Source organism: Poecilia mexicana, unplaced genomic scaffold (assembly GCF_051168715.1).
Source record: "Poecilia mexicana isolate PSO_F unplaced genomic scaffold, ASM5116871v1 scaffold_2, whole genome shotgun sequence".
NCBI classification, from domain to species: Eukaryota; Metazoa; Chordata; class Actinopteri; order Cyprinodontiformes; family Poeciliidae; genus Poecilia; species Poecilia mexicana.
Genome location: NW_028263371.1, coordinates 28,440,319 through 28,458,461, shown reverse-complemented (window position 1 = coordinate 28,458,461; position 18,143 = coordinate 28,440,319). Strand labels below are relative to the sequence as shown.

The 18,143-nt window shown below is 43.8% G+C and overlaps 1 protein-coding gene across 2 annotated transcripts; it reads right to left on the bottom strand.

Annotated features, from left to right (window-relative positions):
• Positions 1 to 599: 599 nt before the first annotated feature.
• Positions 600 to 17,647, bottom strand: adamts5 (ADAM metallopeptidase with thrombospondin type 1 motif, 5 (aggrecanase-2)). Of its 2 annotated transcripts, XM_015002978.2 has the most exons (9): positions 16,264 to 17,647; positions 8,503 to 8,635; positions 7,897 to 8,064; positions 6,724 to 7,007; positions 5,409 to 5,595; positions 5,156 to 5,331; positions 4,540 to 4,715; positions 4,009 to 4,429; positions 3,783 to 3,923 (listed from the first exon to the last, which is right to left on the bottom strand). In XM_015002978.2, exons 1-9 carry the CDS (start codon positions 17,332 to 17,334, stop codon positions 3,909 to 3,911), a joined length of 2,631 nt encoding a protein of 876 aa, XP_014858464.2. In that variant the 5' UTR covers positions 17,335 to 17,647; the 3' UTR covers positions 3,783 to 3,908. The 2 variants fall into 2 exon arrangements, with proteins under 2 accessions (XP_014858463.2, XP_014858464.2); XM_015002977.2 differs by having other exon boundaries at positions 600 to 4,429.
• Positions 17,648 to 18,143: the final 496 nt, after the last annotated feature.

The following is an 18,143-nucleotide window of genomic DNA, read 5'->3' as shown; positions in this document are numbered from 1 at the left end:
GGTGTGTGGGAGAACACGACTAGTCATTAAAAGTAGGATTAAGGTTTGAATTTGAATAAAATCCTCCCAGTACTGACTTTATTTGCGTATCTAAGCTGGCCTTGTTTAGTTTCATGCAAACACTTCCACAGTTTTGCCGGTGAATGCTAATTTGCATACTTTTAGACAAATTGTAGTAATTAGTCTAAAACTAATTTTAATTTAATTTTAAATATTGAAAAAAATATTTAAGTGAGTACTAGCTTCTGATGATTTTTTATACACAATAATTTTATATTTCCTTAATATTTTTTAAGTGTGTGGTTGAGATTATTTAAATGACAGGAAGAGTTCATCCATCACACTGATTTTGACACTGTCTTCAGTCAGAGGCTTTTCAGAGTTAATGTAATACAGGTTGCTACAGGATATCCTTTATGTCTACAACTCTTTGGGGAACCTCAAATAGTATGTTACATTTAAGTTAAATTGCCGATTTTTTTTAAATTTCCACCTTTATGGGAACACTTCAGAGGTTGAGAAATGGCAGCAGCTCATAAAAACCACATCTACAGTCGTTAGCTCGTAAGCCAGTGTTAAATGACACGGACACAAGGGTGTTTAAATATATAGATTTTATATACATATATTCATGTGGATGGCTAGAAAAGAAAACACTATATTCTTACATAGGATTGTTTCAGCACAGTCATATTCCTAAAGTTAAATAGTAATTTGATACAAAATTACTATAATAAATAAAACTCATCTCATTGTTTCTTTATTCACACAGAGCAGTTGTACAAACAATAAATTACAAGTTCAGTGCTGTGTTTCTGGCGGTCTGCAACAGGCGTCCCCGACTGGAGGAGTAGTGTTGTGTTGTCAGTCAAAAATACTAACATATGTAACTGTCAGATTTTTTTTTCTTTTCTTTTTTTTACTGCATGTGTGTGTACATTTCTGCTAAATATATCTATATGCTTTAATACTTAAATGTATGCAAACAACCTATTTATTGTACAAACATGTACTTTGTCAATCTGCGAAGTGTGAGGCCTTTCGTTTGCAAGCTGACCCTGGGCCTCGTTTGAAATATTTCACTCCTGTTGGTTGCATGGTTGCTCAATGGATGTAGCGCAATGACAGGAAGATGTTTAAGTCCAGAATATAGTCAGCTTACTTTAATCTGCCTTGTTCAACATGAGAGCTGAGGTAATGTTGACAGGAATATTGTTCTTTTCTTTTTCTTACACAAATGAAAGGTTTCATAATAGTACAGTGCTTTGAAAACGTTTTCGTCACCTTGCAGGTTTCTTCTGTATTTGCTGAAATGAACAAATCTTAATGTTAGACAAAGATAATCCAAGTAAACTCAAAAAGGGTCTTGCCTACTTCGTGTTGCCAGACAGGTGCTGTTAACATAATGACCATAACCCAGACCTGAAGAGTGCAGAATCTGTAGAACTGAGACAACATGAAGTAGGTTAAAAAATCTAAAGAAAAAACAGCACATTATACCAGAACTTTGCACAAAAATAACCTTTTGGTTGACATTCAAATTTGTGTGACAATAGAACAGAACCAGAAGACATCTGCATGGAGACAAATACGCTTTCCTGGTACTATATATTGTCTTGAAAACAAGCGGACGCATTTCTTCCTGAATTACCAGAATAAAGGTAATAATGTCACACAGATATGTTGAGGATTGTCAGGAGTTTGTTCACCTAAATTACAGAAGAGGATATTCCTCCTCTTTGATATAGAGAGCATATTGTCCTACTATCAATATATTTTATTTTCTTAAAGCAATAGTTCAAAAATACACTTTTTAAAATTTATTATTATTTTTTCAGAAGTAGCTGAGACGAGTGATACTATAGTCAAATACTGTGTCCCGAGGTCACACCCTGTTAGCTTAGTGTAGCATTAAAAAGTGAGATGGGAGAAAGTAAACAGAAAACTAAACCAAAGCAAAAAAAGCATTAAAGGAAAATAAAAAAGTTTTCAAATTCCACAGTTGTATGATGTCAGACAAACAGTTTCGTTTACAATCAATTTGATGTTTTTTTCATTGCATAATATATTCTTTAACTTTGTTTGTAAAAATGATTTGTTTAAGTGTTTTCATATAAAGATAATCACTAAAAAGCTCCAATATAATATATAATTTATTGTTATTGTATGTTGTTTTTTGGGGATTTAATGCATTTTTCATTTGTTGTGTTTATAACAGATTAAATAAAAATAGAAATACTCTAAGTTAGATACAGCATCCTATAAAGTAGTCTTTGGAAAATGACCGTAAATCACCGGTTGTCAAAGCGGGGAACAAAACATCCCTAAGTTGTGGCCACAAACTATCCTGAGGGAGTTGCTCCTTTTTTCTATCAAAACAAGTTAGCATGTGAAAATGACAAAATGAAAAGGTATGAAATAGTAGAGAGTTGAAACAATCTGCGCTGATGAAGCTAGTGTAGTTGTAAAAAAAAATATAGACTCTGCTAAAAGGCTACATTATCATCTCTCTTCCTTGTCTTTGCAAGTTTCCAGGGCACACATTGTCATATCAGAGTTTTCTGATAACCTGATAAACGCACAAAAATATAACAACAAATCCAGTTTCCATGAAAGAAAGCTCAGGAAATGATTGAAGGCCGTTCAAAACAGTCAAGGTACGATATTAGCGAACATGCTAGCTGCTAGCTAGCACTGTGTCGTTTTTCAGTGATGATTATCTAAGTTGGTAGGACCGATACTTCTGTCTTTACTTCTGAACCTTCAACCCACTTTCAAAGAGGAGGGGGAAACATTTAAGAGATGTACCTGATGGCATCCAAAAACACTTTCCATCCAGACTGAATGTCACAAGAAAAGTAAATGAGCAACCCTGAAATTGGCTTACTGCTGTTAATGGAGGTAGTTGGAGCTAAGTCGGTGAGTACATGTGAAGTGGGGTACTCTAACCACTGATGCTTTTGGACTGCCACCGTAATGTGTGTAAGCAAACACCAGATTGTGGTGATCTGCCTCTGTTTGGCTTGTGTGTGTTCATGAGAATGTCTTTTTGTTGGAGTTCTAAAGTATGACTGCAAGAACTGTATTTAGGCGATCAATCAGAAGATAGGAAACTCCCATTAATAGCAAGTCATTTATAATTAGTGGCGTAGTTGTTGCTTAGCCACAGCTTGCCACAAAGACGGATGATTATCCAGTGAGAGTGTTTTCAATCATTCTTCCACCAGATTATATATTAAGAAATGTTCAGTAATTCGGAATCTGAGATGAGAGGGAAGGAATGTCGAGTGCTTTCCACTGTTGGGGCTATCGTCTCGGACAAACTGAGGACAAGAGACAAAGCAGTGCGAGCTGACTGACAACATCACTTGGAAGCATAAAAAGACACTCATGCCATAAGAAGACAAGACTCACTAAACCTCGAGGGTTTGGAGGGTAAAGTAAAGACAACCAGTTATTGTCCATGTGGAAACTACATGCAACTCAAGTCCTTAGCTATGTCAGGGCTTTGCTGGATTGAAACCTCTCTGTTTAGCTCATATTCTGCATAGCTAGAAGGATTCCAGGTCATTCCTACGTCAAATATAGTCCTTTTGTACATTTTTCCAGTCTCCCAGTGTCTGATCCTGGCTTTTTCTCCACCAACATTCACAATCCCCCTTTAAGACTCCAGATCCAGTCCCTACATCCAACACTTTAGATCTCTTTAGATCTGTAGACTAAAACGTCTCTCCATGTCCGTCCTTTCCGGCTGCTTCAGCATTTCTTCACCACACAGTGTTTGAAGGCGGAGGGTCGGGCGCTCAGAACGCAGCCCTTGGACAGCTTGCCATCCTGGTCCTTGCACTGTACCGTCCGGCTCTGCCAGCCGGTATCACAAGTCCTGGAGCAAGTCATCCAAGGTCCCGTTACCCACTTGGGACCTGGAAGAGGGGTTGAAGAAACAGAAGCTGTAGTTGGCCTTAGCAGTAAAGCAGTGGGCGTAGAGGAGATGGTAGTGGTGCTAACCGTGGTGGACCGCGTTGTGGTAGATGTTGTGGTGGTGCTCTGCAAAGGGGTCAACTTGGAGTTTGGATGCTGCTGCGGGGCTGTCCACCTCGGCATGTAGTAGCTATAACGGACGTCGAGGGGCTTTTTTGAATCTGTGGCTAGAATCTGGACCACCAAAGCTTCTTTGAGAGCCCCAGGGCCCATGCTGTGGAGCCACTCGTCGTGATGAGTCCACCCGCTGTAGTTGAGCAAAGAACCGTTGAGCGGGATGATGGTCTCCGAGGTGGAGATCATGAACTTGCCGTTCAGGAGGTACTCGCTGCCGGGTCGCCGCAGGGCGAGGTAGGCGGTGAAGCGGGTTTGGTCCTTGGCCATGTGCTGACGGACCTTGATGTGCGTGGATCCAGCGGGGATCTTCACGATGTCAGTGTAGCCTTTGCTGTTTGTCAGGAGACAAGTCAGAGGAGATAACATGACTGACTGTAACCGAAGAGACCAAGCAAGTCAATAACGAACCCAAGTCGACAGGATGTTCTCTCCAAGTCTCACCTCTTCTTGGTGAAATTCCCAACGACCCGTATGCATCCCATGCTGTCGCCTCCACATATACCGCATTTGTCGAACTGGAGCTTGGAGCCGATGATACCGTCGCAGCCCGTGCGAATGCATTTCCCTTTCACGCACACCGAACTGCTGTGAGGACGACACTCGGTCCCATCTGCCACCTGAATGCAGAAAGCCACGACATCAACTTTCCTTTCGTTATGAAACAGCTGGGCATAGAGCTGCAACTAAACGATTAATTGATTATTCTATTGATTATTTGGACCATTAATTGATTAATCGAATGAAAAAAACTTGCCATTTCTGCATTTTTTTCATGTAACCTTATTTATGTAGTATTAAAAGTACAATATGTAAATAAACAAATGTTTCAGTTCCTTTTTTGAATGACAAAATAAACATTTCATCACCTAGAATTCAACAACACCATTCCTTAAGTGAACGGTTGATCATTTGTTGCAAAGAGGCTTCTGTAGCTAAAAAAAAAAAAAAACTTCTTACATCAACATAAAGCTGAAAAGACTTAATTAGGTGATGGTTATTTCAATTAATCACAATTAATCAATGTATTTTATCAGCGCTAGCTGTTTAGCTTACTTACCCGCTGAGAGAACACCACATAGTAGCCCGTCCCTTTTGCTCTGCATGTCAGTTTACACACATCCTTAGGGAGAACCCCGGCGTACTTCGGCACCCACTCGACAAAGGTCTTCACCCCTTTGGGGTCCGTCTGGGGGCCGTTGCGAACTTCACACTGTTCTTGACGGAAACTCTTACCTGCAGAAACAAAACGCCCGTGTTAACCACCTGACCTCTTCCAGTTTCTCAAGTCTTTCCTGCGCTGATTTGCTCACTTGAGGGCGGGCACGGCGGGAAGACGTTGCAAGTCCGATAGATGGCTCTCTTTCCGATGCAGTAGCGGCCGTTGTTTCGCGGCGCCGGGTTGTTGCACAGGCGCTGGGCAAACTGCACTCCGCCCCCGCAGGTCCTGGAGCATGCACCCCAGGGGCCCCAAGAACTCCAGCTGCCGTGGTTGGACGTCTGGGAAGCCAAACAAGGGGAAGATGGGAAAAAATGAAGCAAAAGAAGGAGAACAGTTAGTGCTTCTAAGAGATGTTGGATGCTGTCACCCAAAGGGAAAGCTGGCAAGAGATCTGTGATAAGTAGAAATATATCCTTCACTGGAGTCTAACAAAGAGTCTGCCATCATATGATGATAACAAACGTCTGGTGACTGACACTTGGTCTGCCAGAGGATTGCCAGAATCAAATTCTCCACATATTTCCACTTGTTTATGAGTCATAAGTGAGGAGCGGATGAGTAATATTTAGTACTTCATCAGCTCTTTCCTAAATAGGTTTTTCCATATTTTTTTACATCGCCTTGCAAGAAAAAGTCTATCCCTTTAACTTTTTGACATTTTGTCTCGTTATAATAAAAAATTGATGTATTTTTAATGGGATTTCATCTTATAGACCAGCAAAAAAAAAAAAAAGTCAAATATAATTACAAAGTTGAAGGAACACGATAGGTTTTAACTAAAAATCAGAAAATTGTGACATATGTTTGTATCCAGTCATCCTGAGTCAACACTTTGAATAAATTTTGCTGCAGTTAAGACACTTATTTCCCTGACAAAGGCGCACACAGAATGAAATATAGCTGGATTAAAGAATCTGAACGTTGAGAGTGGGGTTTATGCTGGTAGGAGGCGACCGAGAAGAAGCCAGTCACCACTTGGGCTGCATCCACGCATGCAGCCGTCTGCCAAGGATCAAATTACGCTCGTCATACATCATGTGACAGAAAAAACATAAAAGAAATGTTCCTTTCATCCCTTTTCTAAACATCTTAATCCCTTCTGACTTCCACAATCTTTTTTCTTTCCCTCCTGACAGCCTGCCAGGAACAGATTTGGTGTCCCTACAGTTAAATTTTATTTTGATGTTTATGAACAAGGCCAGAGTTGAAGTCGCATAAATAAGGCGGACCACACAGTGAAGCCAGACAAAGAATCTCTTTCCCCTAGCAGAGCCTCTCAGTACTGTGTGTTTATCTGTGTTTATTGCTATTCCAGCAGCACTTTGACTCCTTCTGACAAATGCGGAAAGGTGAGCTATTAAAGGAAACCTATTTTCGACTGCGTTTCTTTTTCGCTTCCCCCTCACCGAATAGTGCTTCTTTCGGGTTTTGTCCACACACTTTCCCTGCAGGCAGATGCGCCCCTTCCCGCACGGTGTCCCCTCCACCGCTGGAAGCTTCTTGGTCAGACACACCATCTGTCCCTGGCGGATCACGGTGCACCACAGGCGAGAGCACACGTCCATGCCCGGGCAGACCGTGTACTCGAGGCCGAAGGCCAGGCGGCACTGTCGGACGGCGTCATAGCTTTGGCCTGGGAGCTCCTCCGGGCCGAGGAGGGGCTGACGAGGGGAGTCCAGGAGACACTCGGCTGTTGGAGCGTAGCAAAAAAAAAAAAAAAAAAAATTAGGAATAAATGCCAGATTTTGGACGGTTAGTGATATATTTCAGTCTACTCGGGCACTGTGTAGAAAAGCTTTAAAACCCTGCATAAAATATGCAGCAAACCGAAGCTTTAAACTCTTCAAAAACACAAAATCTTAAGTATTTTTGGTCAAGTTTTCTGTGCAAATATCTTAGCACATTTTACTAAGTCAAAACTAACTTACAAGCAGTTTTTCAGGAAGATATAGTAGCTTGTTTTAAGTAAATAAAAAAAGCAGTTGCAGTATTTCAATCATAACTGGAAAATTTTATTCAACTTTTCCAACAACATTAATGAATTATCGACTTAAAGCAACCTCTTAGATTTTGCTGAAAGTGACGTTTTTTCAAGTGCGCTGAGATATTTGCACTAGAAACTAGACTAAAAAAAATAAAAATACTTGGTGTGATTTTGTGTTTTTTTTGCTCTGCATTATGGTAATTTACAGATCTCTGCCTGCATAATCCTAATAAACTTGGCCTGTGATACTTTAGACTCAATAAAAGCCCCTGCAGCTGCCGCAGCAGATACTGCCAAGCCTGAAATTATAGTGTCGGTGCTTGAATTATGCCAAAAGCCCTGGAACTGCAGTGCAAAGTGTCAGCGGTGATACTTTACGGCTGTCATGAATGAAGCTGGTGGATGAAACTGGAACGTGAAGCATGAATCACTTTTCATCTCTGGCTGCACCGCAGCTACACTCGCTAAGAAGGTTTATAGAAATCTAAATAATGTCAGCTGATTGACGTTGCAGCTCTCAGAGGTTATGATCGGAACTGACATGATCGCGGATTGTGGTGTGTTGTTCTCCTCCTGCGTTTTCCTCCCGACTCACCGTTCCCGTCGTCGAAGAAGTCGGTGATGGTGGACGAGGTGCAGCGGCTCCAGGGCTTGGAGGCGTCGATGGAGGTGAGAATGGACGACATGAGCTGCTTGTGGCTGTTGACCCCAAAGCGCTCCTCGCAGAACTTCGAATCATCGTGGGACAATCCCAGGAGGTGACCTGAATCCCCAGATAGAGACGATACGGAGTGAGCTACACGATGTACAACTTCAAATAAAAATCCTACTGCAGATGACAGGATGGTGGAAGTTGGCCAAAAATATCTATGATCCAACTAATTAAAAATAAAACTCCTAAAAGTGTTCGTGGTAATAACAACAACCCCCACATTCCGATACGGGTTGGCAGCATTGCGGTGAGATGCTTTCCCTTCCACATCAAACCGTGCGCCACTTAATTCCAGCAATATGAGGAATGTCAGGTCGTGTCTTGAATCCGCCAGTGCACCGCGCAGAAAGAATCCGAAAAGAAAACACCAGCGAGCGCGAGCGCCGTGGAGTGCATGACGTGATTTCGAGCCGCCAGAAGGGAAGCGCTGACAGAGGCATTCACGTGCCCCGGCGTGATCCCGCTCGTCCTTCGTGTTTTTGTGCTTACCTATCTCGTGAGCGACGGTGAATGCGGCGTGAAGGCCGTCGTCCTCGATGACGGCGCAGCTTCTCTCCGGAGAGCAGATTGTGCCGACGTCCGCCATGCCCAGGGTGTCGCAAGAGTGGTGGCCACACAGGTCCTGGACAAAGGAAGCGATGCACATCTAAATCACTGCTTAAGTGGGAAATAGCATAACACCTGAAATTGCTATTTGTGAAACGATGAAATCACAATTAGACTTTTCAGAAGCTTTTGGATGAGAGAAAAGCGTTGGTATACTAACAACAGGAAGTGAGCGGATGGATAATAACACAAAAACCCGGACATTATTTAATGAGAATATGTTAAATGAGTGTGTGCCAGTTAGCAGTGACATAAGTAAAGGATGGAGTGGGCAATCTTCTGCTGTGGCAATAACAGATAGAATGAGTGAAAGGCAAGAGCTCACAACAGGAAACTCCAGGCGTTGTTTGTGAGCATGAAGTTGATCAGGTCAGAAAATGCTTCTGTACCAGGGATTTTTGCCATTTATGACAACTGTCAGTACAAAATATCCACTCACTGTGTTAAAACAACAATTCCTTCTTATGTGTAGAAAAGTGAGACCTGCAGAAATGACTCAGTTCGATCAGTCATCTTGATATCTGAATGTCACACAGCCAAGTCGACTACTGAGTACTGGTTTATGAATGTCTATTTACCTGCTGATTTACACAGTTGTTGTGAGGTATTGTGCTGATGCACATTAGAGTGTGTGCCGATCTGAATGCTGGTTTGAACTTAAGTTTCGACTCAAGTAAACATCAAACACTGTGGTAAATCAAAAGGCAGATTCTGCTTACATCACACTGCTTTTAAATCTCAGCGCAGGGTGCCAGTTTGGTAGGTCTCTAATGTCTCCTGACTTCTCTCCCATTTACTGACTAAATTACCGTAGAAATATTCACTTTATGCAACTTTTCCATCCCTACTCTTGTGCTTTGCGGCCACTTTGTAAAAACACTGATCCCTTATAAAACGCAACATCACTTTTAGGAAAGTTTAAACTTCTGTTCTTGGCTTCTTCTTTGCAGAAATCTTGCGATTTTGGCAAAGAAAACAAACGTAGCTATTGTAAACTACAAGCCTGTTTCATGAGTTTCCATAAATCCCGTCCCTTTAAAGTGTGCTTCCCCTACCGAGGAGTCAACTTTCTGTCACCCCCTCAATAACCAGCTTCACTAAGTGCCGATGTTGTAGAGGGGACTTCAATGCCAGTTTCCCTCCATGTGCCTCGAAGCGAGAAATCGATTCCTGCTTTGATTCCCACACATGTCCACACAGACGAGGCCTCGGATTGGATGGCCTGGCCTCGCTGAGAGCAGAGATCAATTTACTAATCGAGTGCCTGTGGACGCTCACGCACACACATAACAAGTTTCGAAGTGTACATTTAGACTAGGGACGTGCCTGGATGCATGAAAACAAAAGTCTGTATGAGTGAACATTAGAACATAAACGCACACACACGTCCCGGGGAGAAGATGAATCGTCATGTAAAGCGGTGCTGACAGGCCTGCTGGGTCGTGTGTGAGAGGCTCTGTGGGGAGGGTGTTTACCCGTTCCGGTCCGATCCGTTTGGAACAAACTCCCTTGTGTTTTGCACTCTCACACATGACTGACTGGGTGGGACACAGAAACACACACACTCAAACACACCACTTGTGATAACTACATTTAAGTGGATGGGCGCATTCTAACAAATAACACAGAAAATGCAAAATTGCTGATGCTCTCAACCCATACACGCTCATTAAAGCGAACAGGAAGCTTCTGCTAGCTGACTGCTGGATACATGAGGAGCAAACAAAGGCTGATTCTGACTGCATGGACGGCTGCCGAGAGCCGAACGGAGCAGAAGTTCCTCCGGACTTGTCTGTGCGCAGACAGGCATGAAGAGCTGCTGCACTTTGATCAGAAAGTGGGTGGACGTCGAGAAAAGTTTCACCACTTCTGTTTTCCCGTTTGCCAAACGTCTTCCTCTCGATTTCTTTTTATTCACTTGTCCGTCCCCTCTCTAGATCGGTTTCAGGCACACCTGGATCTACGCTGGTGAAACGATGTAAAAGGAAATGTGCGGGCAAAAAAAAAATTGGGGATCTCCTGCTAAATAGTGACATGTGAATAATACCTGAATTAACCTCAAACCACATGTCAGCTTGTCTAATTCCCTGCTCTGCCAAGACTTGGCAGAGACTTGCTTTTTTATCCTGAGGGCTCTGAAGGAAGAACAAAAAAATAAAGAAAAGAGGGAGGGTGCAAGAGAAACAAAAATAAGTTCAGGTATCAGACGCCGGGGGTAGAGGGAGAAAAGACGGAGTGGTGCCGGAAATTAAAGCAAAGAACAGAGAGAACAAGGGGTTACAGTAATATTGGCAGAAACAACATGGGAACAGGTGGGACACTGACTCACAAAGGTCAGGGCCTCGATCCCAGCTGTGCTTGTGTGTGTGAGGTATGAGACCACTTGAAATCTAAGCCAGCGCTGGTGTTAGGTAAACTGAGCCAGACACACACACACACACTTACACACACACACACACGCACACACACGCACACACGCGCACACACACAGAAAGGGTTTAGCTCACTCTACTATCCACTGCCAAGTGATTCCAGCAAACCCTATGAAGATACAGCCTGATAGGTGACTCAGTTCATTTTCATATTCAGGTGTATTGTCTTATTTGGTCCAAATTTAACATCAGATTAATCAAATTCTGTTTCAATTTACGTGACACCAGCTTTAAAAGCTAAAGCTGCCTATTAACAAAAACAAAACCTGGCCTAAATTATTTTTTAATCCAAAACAGAAGGATTGATATACTTGGTGGTTTTATCTCAGTCCATACCGCTACCAAGTATGCTAATGTATCGATTTAAAACAATGATATGGTATTTAGGAAGCCATTGCTAGCATAATGATTAGCATATTTAGCATTTTCCTAAATGCTTTTTAACCCACAACAAAATAATTGATATTTGGTATTATGTGGTCGTTAGCATAATGACATTAACGCCAACTAGGAACACCACATTTTATCTATGGCTTTCTAGCAGGAGTTTAAACAGAGCGCATCCAAGTGATGCTAGCTTTAGTTCATGGAAACATTGGTTTATGTAGAATACTTGCAAATTTTTCCTGATATGGCTTTTGTCACATTTATTCTCAAGGCACGTATCAGACAAAGATGATAACTTGTTGGCGCCTCTTTTTGGAGTGGTTTAAGTTAGCCACGGGAAAATGTAGTAATTTGAATCAACATATAGGAATTATGACTCTTCAATAACCTGAATCACGTGAATAGTCGAAGTCAGAGTCCATGTTGAAGGTATTTTTCTTCCTTTCTTTGCATGAACACATGAACTAGCCAAAAGTTGGAACTCAAAGGAAATCTTCACCCTTGACTGTGAACAGGAGTGGGGTACATCTCACTTATGGATTTCAGTTTGAGGACTATTTGTTGTTCCAGGACAAATCAAAGTCTCTGGCCAGTTGCATATTGTTGAGAGCCAAAGAGTCCAGGCTGTGGATCCAGGAGGCGTCTGCGGGACGTCGACATGTGCCAGACGAAGTAAAGCATGTGTGAAATCTCAAGAGCATTTAAAACAAACAGAGGGACTGACTGCGACGGGGGCAGAAGGCTGGGAAATGTACACTGCAATGTACAGACACACAGGGAGGAGACTGGACATGACAACAGAGTGGAAGGGGAAGACATTGGACTGGTACTGATGGTGTCTTTATCAACATAGTTTCATCTCTTCAAATCACACAAAAGCTAAAGTTACTGACTTAAATGGTCGTTTTTTTCTTCATATCACATTTGATTAAACTGTACAGAATAAAGAGAGTTGTGTAGGTTTGTCTTCCAGCAGGATGACACCAAAACAGCCAGGATAAGTGACCAAGTCTTATGAAGCATTTATGGCAAAACCAGAAAATGTATGTTCCCAGATACTCTCTGTCCAATCTGGTCACGCTTGAGCTATTTTGCAATGAGGAATGGCCAAAATGCCAATCCCTGGCTCACAGAATATAAGTAAATCCTCAAAATCCACACAAACACTTTAGGGGTTTGCAGTGGTAACAAGACAAACATGGGGCTGTGTCTGCCATACAAGCTCAAAGCAGTCCAACCATGTGTAACATTTAATGTTCCCACTTACATAGAAACACTCTCTAGCATGTCTCCAGTGTCCTCAATGCACCCGTTGTCTTGTTTCAGTGCTGGCATGAGTGGAACTGGGTGACACTGTCGTACGGGTCAGCTCTCTGGGAGTACTGGGTCTTGGAGTAATTAGACGCAGCCACAAAGAGGCGTGTTCCCTCCGACCCTGTGCCACTTGTGGCCTGCCAATGTGGGAACAAAGGCCTGGTCTGACTCCACGGTCAAGATAGGATCCACTTCAGAGCAGAAAATTAGAGCCTATTTGAGAGCTGCTCCAGATTTTTGTATAAAAGAACTTACTTTACACTACTTAAGCTTATTTCATACCTTCGACATTCTGAAATGTTGTTTCCCCATTTCCGTTCAGGTCATTTTCCCTTGAAAATCCTTAACACACATTTCTATTTTTAAATACATCAAACTTGCCCTATTTTCCGACTCAAATGCTGGAAAACAGGAAGCAAATTATGTTTTTTTTTTTGTTTTTTTTTTTACCGGCTGGCACTCTGTCAGTGGAAACACTAATGGGTGTAAACAGTGTTCTGTGACTCCAAATGTTTTCTGATCTTTTCTGCTCTCCTGACAAAAAAGTGAATTGTGGTGTGGCAAACTTGTACGAGTGTGGCTCCTGAGAGGAATGTGGCTAACACGGACATATTTTACAACTTTCCATCTCAGTTTAATGACAATACAGAAATATGGGTGGAAACAAATCACTGCAGACAAGTGAACTGCAGAGGAATGCAGCTTTAAAACACCGCTTTCACTTATTCCTCAGGAGCTGCTTGGCATGCCTTTCTACTTGTTGAAATGGCTGACAAAGTAACCAGAACTGATCCAGATAATAGCCCTTTAAAAGCCAGAGTTTAAAGGTTAAAGTGAGTTTGCCTCAAAGGCGAAGCATTAAGGGTGTCTTTTACAAGATGACAGGATTTAAAAGCTGTTTTTTCCCCCCTGCAGGACAGATATAACCAAACTAACTATTTGTGGCTAATACTGGGCTGAGATCCGCTTTCTGACTTCAGAATTGCCTGCATTCCTTCAAAAAGGTATCAGAAACATCCCTTAGGGTTTTCTTTCCTTCCAACAGCTCTGCAGGTTTCTCGATTGCCTATAAACTCTCATTCCACCAAATCGAAAAGGCGCTCTGTTGGGTGGAGATCTGGTGACTGTTGAAGCCATTGGCGTACAAAAAACTCTTGGTCTTGTTCAAAAAAACAGTTTGAGTTTATTTGAATTGGTAGGTAAATTTAGTCATGACTATTTCCATAAGATCAAGGCTGCATTAGCGTGAAGGAGAAAAAATACAGTTCACTGCCTTTCCTGTCATATTTTATGAGCGTTTCCTGTCCACTTTGATTACTGGTGTCTGGATTGCCGTTTTTGTGGACTGCCAAAACCAAACACCAGACGATTCCACCTCTCTCTCCTTTGGCTCTCTTGTTAACCCTCATGCAGGTGTAGTGGCAATAGGCTTACTGAGGAGCCACGAGGTGGTTGGCATGCAGAAACTGTGCCACGCATGCCAGCCGGCTGTCCTCTGGAATGCACTACCAGCTGCCTTGCCAAAGCACGGCAGTGACAGCTAGGCACGAGTTCAGTGGAGCCAAGGCAACACCAGCTTCTTTTGCTATATGACATGGCTTGGACACAACACAGTCCAAGGCAAGCATTCTGACAAGTAAACCAGAGTTAACCACCATGAAGCCACACCCGGAGAGATGAAGAATGCCTGCAGATTTGCTGCTGCCCTGTGGCTTTTGGACCTGGCAGCTAAACGAGGGCTGAAGGGAGGAGGGTAGAGAAAAGGATGGTGAAAGAAGGGTTATGTGAGTGTGGTCTCCGTAACTGTACGGCCTCAAGGAGGGAGGAAGTGTTTGTTTTTCTGACAGCTCCTCCAGTCTGTAACTCCTGGACTCAGCTGACAGACACTGCAAAAAGCAGCGGCGGAAAATATGTCCAAGCTGGAGTGATGAGAGACAGAATTGGGAGGAATGGGGCGGGTGAGTAAGAGACCATGCGACGACGAACAAGCACAATCGAGTTTCAGCAGAAGTGTTGGAAGTATTTCTGTAATGCAACCAGCAGCTGATTGGAAGAATCTATCCAGGGAAGAATGTTCGGCAGTGGTGTGAGCGCGCCTTAGATTACGCATACTCTGAGGCTGTCAGGGGACTGGGAGGGGGAGGATGGAGACAGAGGAGCTCGCCTAGAAAAACACCAAGTGCAGGAAATAGTGTTTTTTTTTTTTTTTTTTTTTTTTACGTTTTTAGCGTTGCATATGTACAATTCAGCAAAAAGGAGATGTGGGGAGGTAACGTATACAAGGGCAAGAAGTATCACAAATCATTGAAAAATGATTCATATACATCATAATTTAAACAAAGTTGGACATAGTTGCTTAAATGTGCTAGTAATGCATTACATACTCAACCCAATGCCTACATTTGAAATTCTTCAGGTGTAGTTTTATCCCATTATATTTTAAAATCATACAGGATCATTTCATGTTTGTTTCCGTGCTGTAGTGTGCACTGAAATATATTTAGCTACTATGACGACTCATGAAATAGACCATATCTAATTAGTTAACCCAACTTCTGACCAATTACAGTGGACCACCACCTATTTTGCAGTTCAGTATTCAGGAATTCACCTATTTGCAGTTTTTTCTGTGAAACTTATTCTCAGAAAATGAAGACTATCACAGCTTTCGAGAGAAAATGCAGCATGAGAACCTGAAATACTTAGGCACAATCTATGTGCAACATTCGTTTTGATTGGCTGTCCCCAAGAGCAGAAATAAGGAAGCATGTTAGCTATGTTAGCTAATATTTGTGGATTTCAGGTACTTGTGTGGGTGGTTGTGTTTCCTAACTAATTTAGTAGTTTGAATTAAATTGTGGCATGATTGTGTTTCCGTACATATACTTGCCAATGTTACTTAATATAATTCACTGGGGTGACATATAATAAACCAGTCCCACTGACATCAGGCAAACTATCAATATAAAAACAAACGATGTCACTTCATGCTTTTCTGTTTCACCCAAGGTTTCTTCTCTCTGTGGAGAAATGGTCACAAACATCACAATTTTTGTAACTTACCATCAGCAGCTTTCCAATTAGGAGAGTAAATGACAAAGTGACTCCATTTTCCTCTCCAGTGACATCTACTGTTTAGAATGATAACTGCAGTGAGTGTAAGAAGCCGGCTACCTGCTGAAGGCTAAGCTTAAGCTGACACATATTGTAACACATTTATATGTTGCTGCACACGACCACTTAACATTTACTGACTTTCTGTTTCCGCATTTAATTGTGTATTTGTTTCCAATTAAATTTATGTGTTATTTTTTAATAATAACATTGTGGAACTGTTGGACGTCCATAGTTTTCCCTGGTGGGCTCCTTTATTGAATTATTGACATTCAGATGCAACGGTGATGCCGTTTCACGTAGTTGTCATCACACAATGGCGCAAAGCTTCTCCTCCCGAAGCGGAACAAACAGGTGGTTGTGCGTAAAAGGCGCGGTGCGGGCGGAGTTTGTTTACCTGCCTAGTGAAGAGGATGGCTGCGTCGTGGTGATGCTGGTGGTCGTCGTCCAGCGGGTTCTGCTGGTTCTGCCACTTGCAGAAGCTCTTGAGCGTCGCCGCCGCGTTCTTGGTCACCTCCAGTCCCTTCTCTTTCTCCGACACCGTGATGACCTTCACCACGGACAGCCGGATGGGGTTCTCGATGCTGGCGTGTCCGTACAGCTTGGACGCGATGGATGCCAGTGTGAGCAAGTAGTGGTTCAAGTCCCTGCCGTACTTCTTGGTCATGGAGTCGTCCGCCACCAGGAGCAGCTCCACGTGCCTGGCGCGGGACACCGACCTCTTGCGCCGCGCGCCGGGCTCTTTGATGAGGCGGCTCCACCATCTCCTCCCTCGCGCGCCGTGTCCCTCTTCTCCGTCCCGTCTCCCCTTCCCGCGACCTCGGTGCCGCCGTCTTTCCGCCGCATTCCTGCGCCCTCGCTTCCCGTCGCGCGTGCCGCAGCTCTCGCGCCCCTCGCTCAGAGCCTCGAAGCTGAAGCTCTCGCGCGTGAACACGTGGAGCGCGCTCTCCGCATCCCGGTCGTGCAGGGCGCGCGTGTCGTGCTCGTGTCCCTTCGCCCGGATGATGGGAGTGATGGTGTAGCGCGAGTGGTTGACGGCGAAGAAACCCTCCAGACCTCCGCCGCAGAGGCTGAGGACGGCGAGAGACTCCGGGTTGGAGTTCACCGTTCCGCGGTACGCGCACTCCCGCTGCAGAGGCGCGGGACTCTGTCCCGTCATCGCGAGCACATACTGAGGGCTGAAGTGATGCGACAGCACCGACTCATCCCGCTCCATGTCCAGCTGAAAGCGCCTCCCATCCAGGTACACCAGGTAGCCCACCTTCCCTCCACCGTTGTAAATCCGATCGATGGTCCGCACCACCCCGTCCGTCCTCCGGGCAGGTGTGTGCAGCGAGCCGCTCGCAGGTGGAAGATAGAACCCCTGGAAGGTAGACACCCCGGCTCCAAACTCCACGACGCACAGCAGTTGCAGCAGCAGCCGAAACCAGAGCATGCTCCCGGTCAGAGCGCCAAGGAGCCGCGGCATTGTTCACTCCAACCCGAAAAACATTTAGATCTCCGCTAAAACATCCCCGCAGTGGCTGAAAGGGACAACTTTAGGTGGCTGCTGTTGTCCATGCGTAAAGCGCATCCTCCTCCTCTCTCCGTGTCCGGATCCCCCGTGCACAAGGCGCACAGCAGTGACCAACAGGCGAGAAAACAAAACCATTGAAGAAGAAGTGGGAAAAGGAGAGGGAAACAGAGCGGTGGAAAGGAACTCTGCGCAGCTTGGAAGAGGACTGAGCTGAACTTGGGAGAACAAAAACACAAAGTTTGCTCTTAATAGGACCCGGGGAGGAAAAGTCCTGCCCCCTTTTGCGCTCAATCACCACTCCTCCACCCCCACCTCCTGTTCTCTCCGTCTCCCTCTCTTCTTCAAATCAGAATCAAGTGGTGGAGGAGAGAAACCTGAACAATGCCTACTTTGGAGTGTTGTTGTGTTTTCAAAAGCACTAAATCCCACATTGTTGCTCTTGCAGCTGGGATGTAAACATCAGCACCAGCAGGACCTGCATCAACTTCTGCAATCCCTCCATTAAACACCAGCATGCTACTTTTCCACTTTGAATCCTTTAATAATTGAAGTCTGGCGAGAGTTTCAACAAATGACGAGGGAAATAGATAATTTATGACCATTCCCAAAGAAGAAAGTTATGGATTTCACTATTTCCATGCCAGTCGTTTCATTGTGCGGTTGTTTAAAAGCTGTGAGTTTGCATACACTACGTGCTGCATGACTAGTTGGGGGATAAAATGACTCTGCAGGTGCGTGTGTCTGGGTCTGGAGCTGTCGTG